Raw genomic sequence first — 10,066 nt, forward strand, 5'->3', positions numbered from 1 at the left:
AGACACAAAAAATTAAGAAAAATTAAGAAAATTTAATGACCAAATGGGCTATATACATTGATGGCACATGACTTCATTCAGTTATCCTAGCTGGAAGTTAAGTCTGATAGAAAAATATCAACAGTCAATTGTACCCCAGGGACAAGAAAAACCAAGCCCATCTGTTGTTAAAGTGCGTATTTGATGTGAGCACAGCTAAACTACACCCAGAGGTATCAAGGGATTTCAGCCCATCAGACACAATATTGTACAGGAACACCTCAAATTAAGAGCACAGGAAATCTGTATCTTAAATAATAACTGATATTTTATGTAAGATATTCTTCCATCTCTTTCCACCATATGATCTTTTAGAATTCTTTCACATTCGGAATACAGAAAAAATTCTGCCTTTCTCTCACTCTTTGTGTGTATTTCCTCACTCGATACTAAGTTAAAAGTTCACATAACTACACTCATCCAAGTAGTGTATTCTCAGGTACTTCACTGTTTCTTCTGCTTACTTCCTTTTTCCCTCTCAAACTCAGCTATCTGATTGAATATGTTAACTAAGTTCTGAGGCAGGTTTCTTTTAACACTGCTTTCTGCTTGTTCTGTACCATTTAAAGACATTTCTTCATCTGGTTCCTTTGTTTTGTCAGTCTCTTCATAACTTCTTTTTCTATTCTTAGACTCACTTTCATTTTTATGGTGCCTGTCACTATCATAACCTTTGTCACCTTCATGTGAGCAGCTGCTAGAATATGACCTGTACTTGCCCCCTGACCTGCCAGAATAGTCAGACCCAGGGGACATGTAATACCTGTCTTGACCTGAGCCATGTCTCTTAAACTGCTCTCTTCTCCACTCTCCATCCCTTTCAAATCTCCTGTAATAATGCATCCTGGGTTTATAATCTGACTTATGATACGAACCTGAAGAACCCCTCCAACTGGAGAAAAATCTCTCTGGTTTACCATATTTTTCAATTTTGCTATGACTTGGCTGATTTCTGGAGCTACTGTAAGAATCTCTTGAATCTTCAGACCTACCTCCAAAAGTGTCTTCATCATCACCTGAAGTCCTCGAAAAAGAACAGGGTCTGTCTTTCTCTTTTACCTCCATTTTTGGGCACGCTACGCTGTCCTGCCTTTCCAGCAGCTTTTCCACTTCAAAACTTTGGTTAAGAAAGGAAGCAGAGGTATCAGCAGGAGGGGAATACCACTCCTCTTTCCTATTCTGATCTTTATAATGGGAAGAAGCTCTAGATGAGCTTTTTTTGGAGCTGCGAGCAGACTCAGATCTATGCCGATGCTTTTTCCTACGTTTCTTGTGATCAGAGGAAGAGGAGGAAGAAGAAACTGATACATTTGATGATGAATCACTTGATGATGATGAGGAGGAGGAGGAGGAAGAGGAGGATGAAGAAGAGGAGGAAGAGGAGGACGTCGATACTTTCCTTTTCTTCTTTAACCTAAAAAAAACAATTAACCTGTGAGATAACCTTCAGTGTCAGGCAAAAACTGAAAGAAAGCAAATCTGCACACCCCAGGTAGGACTATAAGGTGGGAACAGAAACTGAGCCTGACCATTTCAAATATCATTTCTTGATCAAAAAATTAGGATTAAATCCACTGAATATTTTGTAATAAAAGACATCTTTCCGAGTTTCACATGGCATTACACTTTGCAAATATGTCACACTGCAAAGTATTCCTTAACCAATGTCTCTTTCACACACAGCTCCATTAAAGGTTATATGCAGTAAAGGACACTGTCCACAAAATCATTCTGAAGGAAAAGCAGCTTACCCAGGGAGAAGTTCTCCCCAGCTTACAGCTTGTTGAGATGGATTGCTTACAGTCTCATCTGCACTTATTGCCACATAACCAGAACACTGAATATAACAGTTACCTTTTTTCTTCTTTTAAGAGCTTACGCAATTTTTCTGCGCTTGTTTCTATTTTCTTTGCTTTCTGTCTCTCTTCTTTGGCAGCTTGTTTCTCCCTCATTTCCAAAGATTTCTTTTTTGAACCCAAGCATCATAAAAAAGATTACATTAGTAATGTTAACACAGGTATTTTCCCCCCATTCAACCCCATCCAAATGTATACACCAGGAATGTTTTACCAGGATTCCCAGACCAAAAAGGAATATTGTTCAGGAATTTTGCATTGGCCATTGTGACAGTCAGGTTTAAATTTAAGGACCATATTGCAGTTTTCATTCCATTAAAAAATATATTTGACCAGTCATTGCAGTGGTACCCATGATCCCGCACACCAGGAAGCATGGAGCCCAAAAGTTGTAGATAGAATATGCAAAAAATCCCCAATATTACCAACATGTAGAAAAATAAGGAAAAAACCCCCAAACAACCGAAACACAGAGGAGAGTTTGAGAGAAAGTGTCATCATTATTGTAGTTTACAAGAAAAACATGGCAGAGCCCAGTTGAAGATGAATTCAAGTTGGCCATGTTTGAATACAAACCGTTTTGTAACAATTTCACAGAGCAGTTTGATGCATAGTTTACGTAAGAAATCAAGTTCCAGGGGTTTGGTGGTGATGAGCAGCACCAGACGGCAGACACAGCAACAACAGTTCCGTTCAGAGGAAAATGCATTGGAGAAAAACACATAATCAGTATTACAGGAAAACACACCACAGAGTTGTTTCAGCCATTCTACACAGCAGGGACAGTAGCAGACTTATGTACTAAGTTACAGGTAAATGCAGGAGAGCATCTAAGCAGATAAATAATCCTTAAACTACTTAAGTCCATAAGAGATCAGACTTCTGCCACTTACAGCCTTACAGAGTAGCTCTATCCAGATTGAGCAGAAAGTCTGATTATAGTTTTGAAAAGTCAGCATCTGTCTTAACAGCTGTAATAAAGGAAACCCTTCACTGCAGCCAAGGCCATGCATAGCAACAAACAACAGCTGTCATGTTCTTTATCTGCTGCATCAATGACTGCAGGAGAATGTCAAAAGAGTAACATTTATCTCCTACTTGCTGGGAATATTCTTCATCATTTTAACTGACACCTCCTTCTAAAGCAGCCAAATGCAGGTACTGCTCAAATAACATACACATCTTTATCTCTGGTGTAGTTCAGTTTTATGAAGATTGTCCTATCTCCTCTTCCCCCTTGTTTCCACACATCCTGTCAGCATTATGGCTCCACCAACTGAAGAACTGCTGACTAAGGCCATCTACCCCAGCCTGTGTACATCCTCACATGCAGAAGCACAGAACAACACAAGCCTGTTCCTCAGTGCTCTATTTTACTCTGACTCACTCTGGAAGACAACACAAGCAAAGGAGGTAAATAAAAGGGAAAAGATGACAACTCAGATTAGCACAGAGACCCAGCAGGCTCACCTGGGAAACATGCTGCGTGCAAGGGAAGAGAGAAAAAAACCACCAGACAGCAGAGGAGAAAGCTGAGATATTCAAACTGTCTGCCCACCCACCCTCCACCTCCTGCTGTTTTCCTTTAAATTACCTTTCAATTTCCCTCTCATGTGAGCTCCCTGTGCCTCAGCTTTGCCTGGCATTACTCTCTGTAACTACCCCAAGGACCAAGGGTCTGGCCCGACTATGGTAACAATGTTTCTTTGGCTCGTGGAAGTGTTTTACATTTTGAACATTTGTACTCATAGAATGTTTTAAGTTAACCTCATTAATAACACTGTGTGATGGGATATTCTTATCCTGCTTTTCTCTTTCCCTGTCTCCACTGTCTGGCATTTCTTTACTATCCCGAAACAGTGGAGTCACCAAGAGGTACCTTTCTTCTGGTAGGTACAGCCATAATGCTCACTAGAAAAATTTACTGTGGAGTAGGGAAGCAGAGAATAAGACAAACCATCAATTTAACCCCTTCCTGTTCAAAGGATTTAATACGACTTTTGATGTTCACTTATTGTCACTGAGAGCACCATATGAAAAGAAAGTAAAGAATCACCTGCATGTGCTTACGGAGTTTTGTTAAGGCCTCTTCTGCTTCCTGAAAAGTCTCATCCAAGCTTAAGGCTTTTTTGTAATAACTTTCAGCATTTAGCAGTTTCTCTTCCTCTTCCAACCTAAAATTCAAGTGATAATTCATATACAGTTAGGACACAGATTTTGACAGCTTTTTCTTATTTTAGGGCTGTCTTATTTGCCAGTATTTCTTATTTGCACTGTGACACCACCACTGCATCCCTCTGAGACCCCCTCTATCATCTCAGCTCACCTCACTAACAACACAAAACAGTATTTCTGACCTTATCATCTCCTAATCCTGACCTGTAACTCTATTCTTTGAAATGTCAATTCCAGTTTCAAAAATATTCTCTCTTCTTAACACAGGGCATAAAAGAAACCTATTCCCTAAATATTCAAAATTAAAATTTTGCATTAGAGTGGTTCATCAGTATTTCAGCAGAGTAATGGAACATCATTTTGTTACAAAACGTTTTTAAAAAAACAAACAAACAATCCTAAACTTTTTGGAATATATTCAAACAATTCACAGGACTTTATGCAAGCCTGATATCCTACCAGTGAAAGGGTATCAAGGACTAAAAAGGATATCGAGGATTAAATCTCAAATATTTTGCCAGGCTTTTAACTGGGACAGAGGACAAAGTGTAAACCAATTACACAAGAGGGATATTTCCAAGGACTTCTTTTTTTTCTTTAAACACATAGCCAGGAAGGAAAGATGCCATTCTGTGTCCTCACTAGAATGGTATTAAAAAAAATACTATGAGAAAACTTGTTAACAACCAACCAAACCCACAACTCCAACACTTACTGCCCGCCTCTTTCCACAAGGGTCTGACACAGGTATTTCCTTGCATTTCTGTGGGTAGGACAATTTTCTAAAGCAATTTCAAAATCCCCTATGGCTTTGTTGAGACTTCCTTTTGTTGCATATCTAGAACAACAAAAATTGCATGTGAAACAGTGATGTTTCTCTTTCACAAAGTGGAATAAACAATGAAACAAGCAGACTTACAGAGCTCCACGTGCTACCAAAGCTTCAACATTTTGTGGATCAATTTCCAAAGCCTTGTTGTACTCATTCATGGCTTCCACGTGGCGCCCAACCTTAAAATAATCCACCCCAGCCTTCACACTGGATAAAAAATATTTAGAATATATATGTACAGTTAGTTTATGCAGATTGTTCTGTTACTCACAAATTATGATTCCAAACAAGGGACAGGTAATAAAACCTGACCTTGTTATTGTGTATTTTACACTGGCATTTCAATTAGGTGACCTAATTCCACAAAAATGTATTATCTTTAATCCAAAACCTTAAGGCACTCGAGAGCATTTCTGCAGACAGTGCCACTATGTTACATTGTTTTTCATTTATGGAATTATTGTTTAAGCAATTTTCTGCACAAACTTATGAGTGACCTACCACCATTAACCTTGAACAGGCTTAATTATGTCCAAAGCTAAAAATCCCCATTAGAGCGACGGCACAAGGTGACATGGGCAGATGGTGCACACTGAAACCAGCTCATCTCACACAAATATCCTGAGGTTTTACATTTCATATTACCTGAACATTTCTCGCACATTTTCCAAGAGATTAACTTACTAGAAGAGAATTGATGTAAATTGATTTTCAGAACAGTTCATTATAGACTTTTTTTAAAAATTAAAATTTAACTTAACATTATAAGCAACCTTTTCTGCAATTAATCAATGTTGCAAATACACTGCACAGTGTAAAAGCAACAGCAAATATCCAGGGCTGCCGTTCCATTTAACTTTCCAAAGACAGCAAGTGCACTTGTTGCATCTACAGTTTGAGGCTTAAATGACTTTATGAGTATGAGGTCATTCAACACTCAAATTATAAAACAGAAAATTGTGTACTTGGTGTTATCACAAACCTTGCCCTCAACTCTAGAATGGGTCAGGATATTATAAATATTCTAAGAACTTGTCCCTTAAACCTGACACACATTTTGGAACTGGATCTCAGGACTTTGTCACATTCCCACTTGGCAGATAGGTTTACCTTCAGTAAGATCCTGGTTACATCGCTACACATGCAGTAGAAAAACTGTTTCAATGGGTGTTTACTTTGAAGAAATAGAACCTGTAACCCTATCCAACCTAGGAACAAGCTCTGACAAGAAATATCACATACCATTTCAAGGCCCAAGATGCAGACTGCTTTTTCCTCAAGGCAGGGGCAAAATCTTCTTCACTGAAATTTTTACTTTAAGGAATAAACAAATAAAAACATCAAGCTGGCTGGCTGAGTCTACAAAGTTAAGCTTACAGTACTGAAGTGCAATTGAAATAAGCTGAAATATTATTTGTACATGCCGTACTGCTCTCCCTCAGTCAGGTCTGTTCTTTCATATTTCTGAAACCAGTTTTTCCCAAACCATTCTAGAAGTGTTGAACTGAACCAGAACAACTGCAGTAGATTTAACAAAAACTACAAAGTCCACACCTGCTTTGGGCTTAATATAAGTAGGGCTCGTAACATCATTCCATTTATTTGACTCCATTTTACAAAAGGGGTCAAACCTATTACTAAAATAAACATTGTGAATAAACATCTGTCAGAAGACATTAAAACCTAAACATCTTGCATTTCAATCCACCGAAGCTGACAAGCTACACAGTACATTCCTTAAGCATCTGATATCAAACATTGCATGTGGTTAAGGTGTGTTGCTTATTGTCTTGGGGTGACTTTATGATGTGTATCCCATGTCACTGCCCTATGCCCAGAAATTAACTTTGTGCCTTTTTATGCCTCTAAACTGAGTCTGAGAGGGGGAAGGAAAAAACTGAGCAAAACTTTTTCAAAGCAGTTTGCAGCTTGTTCAAGGTCACAGAGAGATAGCAACTTTTTTTCCCCAGCTGTGGCACGGGAGGGAGGAGGCACCCGGTTTGCTGCTTTCCAGTCAGCTTTTGGCCAGTGGTTCAGTTTCTTTTTCTCCAGAGAGAGACTGAGAGTTGAACTTTCCTTTTCCTTCCCTGGAATTTTGGATTTTCTCCCTTTTCTACTGGACTGCTTCAACATCAGAGCACATTGGGAGGACTTTCCACTGGGCACAGAGGGCCTGGCCCTGGGCCACGCCCCAGCTCCGAGGAGACCAAAGGGAGGACTCGAACACTTTTCCCAGGCTTTTTTTCCACAGCGAGAGATTTTATTATTTAGCATTATTTTCCTTTTCCCATGTGTTTGGTAAATAAATAGTTTTATCTCCTTCACTTTCCTTCGAGGAAAATCTATCTTTTCCCGAACCTGGTGGGGGAGGGATGGTTGTGCCTTCTCTCAGAGGATATATTTCTAAATTTGGCCAAACCGGAACACTTATTCAGAGCAATAGGATTTCAAATGCAAATTTCTTACTCTAGAGGAGTTTGCTTTTAAATATTTAAGGACATGTACACTGCAGTCATGCAAGTCAAAACGTAAAAGGTTTAAGTGGTCTAGGATTCCCACTCACAAGTCTATTTCAATGGATTAGAATAATCTCCACAGAGCTACAGGAGAGGAACAATGTAAAAATCACTTACATTTGAAGACTTCTCAGCAAAGACGGTGGATTTGACTCACTTAGTCCCAGTTTTTCTGCTAAATATTCAACTAATGATGGATTAGCAAATCCTGGCGAACGATGCAAAACCTCTTCGAATGTCTCTCCTGTGTTGGCAACTTCCAGGCTTCGCCTTAAAAACAGCACCAATGTACACAAATGAGACCTCAGGCTCCATACCCTATTTCATCATGCATATGTTTAGAACAAAAGTGCCTATACAGTATCTGTATTACTGCTCACAAACTGTTCTCTTCTACAGGCACATATTTTCCTGCTATTTACCTACCCTTATGTCCTTTACCCCAAATGAGTTTCTGAAACCTATGTGGGCACCCACCTCGGTATCTCCAGGACATACAAAAACATTACAAATATTACAGAGATAGCTGTGTCCCCATCTTCTAAAGGGAATTTTAAAATGTTAAGAATTCCTATTCCAGTCTCCCAAGGTTTGGGGGTTTTTTTTATTTGTTTATTAACACAGTCCAAAAGCAACAGGTATCTCACTCTGCCTTTTCCTTTCCTTATAGTTTTGGAAAGAAGCTAAAAAGCCAACCACACCTACATATCCAGACACAAGTATGCTAAAGAGAAGAACAACAAGGAGGATGTGATCATCCAATTAAATCAGAAACCCCACTGACGAGTTTAAGGAACAGCCAGCCTGTCACAGATGCTCTTCAGACACCCTGACTGCACCCAGCAAGTGCAGCCAAGCAGCACATCCTTACTTATAATGCAGTGGGAAGTCATCAGAAGTGATCACGCCCAGTTTTGTGCTGGAAAGTTTGGGTGGAAGAGCCGAGCTGTAAAGCGACACTGCAAGCTTCTCGTGGTAACGGTCGACGTCCTTGAGCGCAGCTGCAGAAATAATAAAGGGGAGGATAAAATTACAGAAAGGGCTCAAACCCTAAACAACCAATTCCTGATAACTTCTGCAGCTACTCACCTCGAATAAGGTCTCCAGTTTGATAGTAAGACAGAGGATCTCCATGGTTGCTTTGAGGAGGCACATCCCTCACAGGACACAGGGCCTGCAACAGAACAGAGCAGGAATATTACACGTGAAGCCAAAAGGTTGGGGTTTTCTTGCTCCCCAAGATCAAGCCAGAAAACATTATTTTAAGCTTAATGCACATCAGAACTGTGATTCTTAAAATATGGCTTGGTTCAAGTAAAAATTCATGCAACCACAAACTATGAACTTTTCAACCCAATAGTGTGGGTCATAGCAAGATGTGTTCACTAGCTGAGCGAACTATCACCAGCTGCCCACAAAGTCAGATTCTACTCATCATCCCAAAGCTGTTTCACCTTTACACGTTCCACTCCGTTAAGAGATGAAAGAGGCAACTAATACACATCAAAAATGAAGTACTGACCAAAACTGTATCTTACAGTGATTTCCAAATCTGCAATTTCCCGTATGACACCACTTCCCAGACAAATCAACACCATGAAAAAGCCAAATTCACGGATAGAGGTAATCCTCCCAATCACGATATCGCCACGCTCGATGTCGCGGAAGAACAACTCTCTCCTCTCCTCCCTGGGCACCTCCATGAACCTCTCCAGGGGTGGCATGACAGCGTAACACTCTGCAACAAGAGCACAGCCAGTTACAAAAGGTCCAAGCGACATCCTGAGATCACAAAATATTTGACAACAAAACACGCGAAAATATTTTTGTGCTAACAGGAAGACTGCACACAACCTATAAAAATCAATAGGAAAAAATTTCAGTCTGTTTTTAAAGGTACCGCTAAGTCAAGTGCTGCCCTTACATAGTGACCCCCCCACCTCACACACCCTCATTCTCCTCGATCGTGTCCTCGATCGGCCCGTTGGGTTTCCACGAGTGCACGAACAGCAGATCCGCCTTCTTGGCGATGAAGCGCTTTATCTCGGTGTCGATGCTCGCCCTCTCTTTCCTGGGGGAAGGAGAACGCGGTGAGTCGCGCCCCGCGGCCCCTCACGGCCCGCCCGGCCGCTGCCCCGGCGCCCCTCACCAGGCGGCCGGCGGGGCCCCGCGGGGCGGCTCCGGGGCGGCCCCGGGCGGCGGCAGCAGCCCGCGGAAGTCGGGGTTGTCGTGCTGCTCGGCGCGGAGCAGCGACAGCAGCGCGGGGCCGTGGTGGCTCAGCGCCTGTCGGAGCAGCTCCCGATCCATCCCAGCGCCAACGCCGCCGCCTCGCCCGGAACGGGAACCGCCGCTCGGGCAACGGCACAGGGCGGGACCCGGCGGCCGCAGCGCCCCCGGCGGGCGGGAGGACTGCGCTGAGCGACGGCGGCGCTGCCCGCCCTATTCGCGGGCCCGTCTCTAGTTGATAAACAGAGACTAATTAAAGAGAGCGTAATTAAGGCACACAGCGCAAATTACACAGATTTTCCCCACGAGAATCGTGCCCGGCTCGGCAGCGGCGGCCCGTGCCCGCGGCAGTGCTGCCGGGAGAGGGCGCTGCGGCCCCGCGGGCCCCAGCCCGGAGCGCACAGCGCGGGGGCCGAACCCGG

General features: G+C 42.1%; 1 protein-coding gene across 1 annotated transcript; it reads right to left on the reverse strand.

The window, feature by feature from the left end:
• Positions 1-12: 12 nt before the first annotated feature.
• Positions 13-9,763, reverse strand: TTC14 (tetratricopeptide repeat domain 14). The gene is given in 11 exon segments (XM_048314237.1): positions 13-1,453; positions 1,894-2,003; positions 3,952-4,069; positions 4,786-4,908; positions 4,990-5,109; positions 6,145-6,216; positions 7,536-7,688; positions 8,290-8,419; positions 8,508-8,592; positions 8,957-9,156; positions 9,368-9,763. Coding segments are annotated over 11 exon segments (2,439 nt in total). The 5' UTR covers positions 9,726-9,763; the 3' UTR covers positions 13-483.
• Between the last annotated feature and the right edge of the window lie 303 nt (positions 9,764-10,066).

This window comes from Corvus hawaiiensis, chromosome 10 (genome assembly GCF_020740725.1).
Source record: "Corvus hawaiiensis isolate bCorHaw1 chromosome 10, bCorHaw1.pri.cur, whole genome shotgun sequence".
Taxonomy (NCBI): Eukaryota; Metazoa; Chordata; class Aves; order Passeriformes; family Corvidae; genus Corvus; species Corvus hawaiiensis.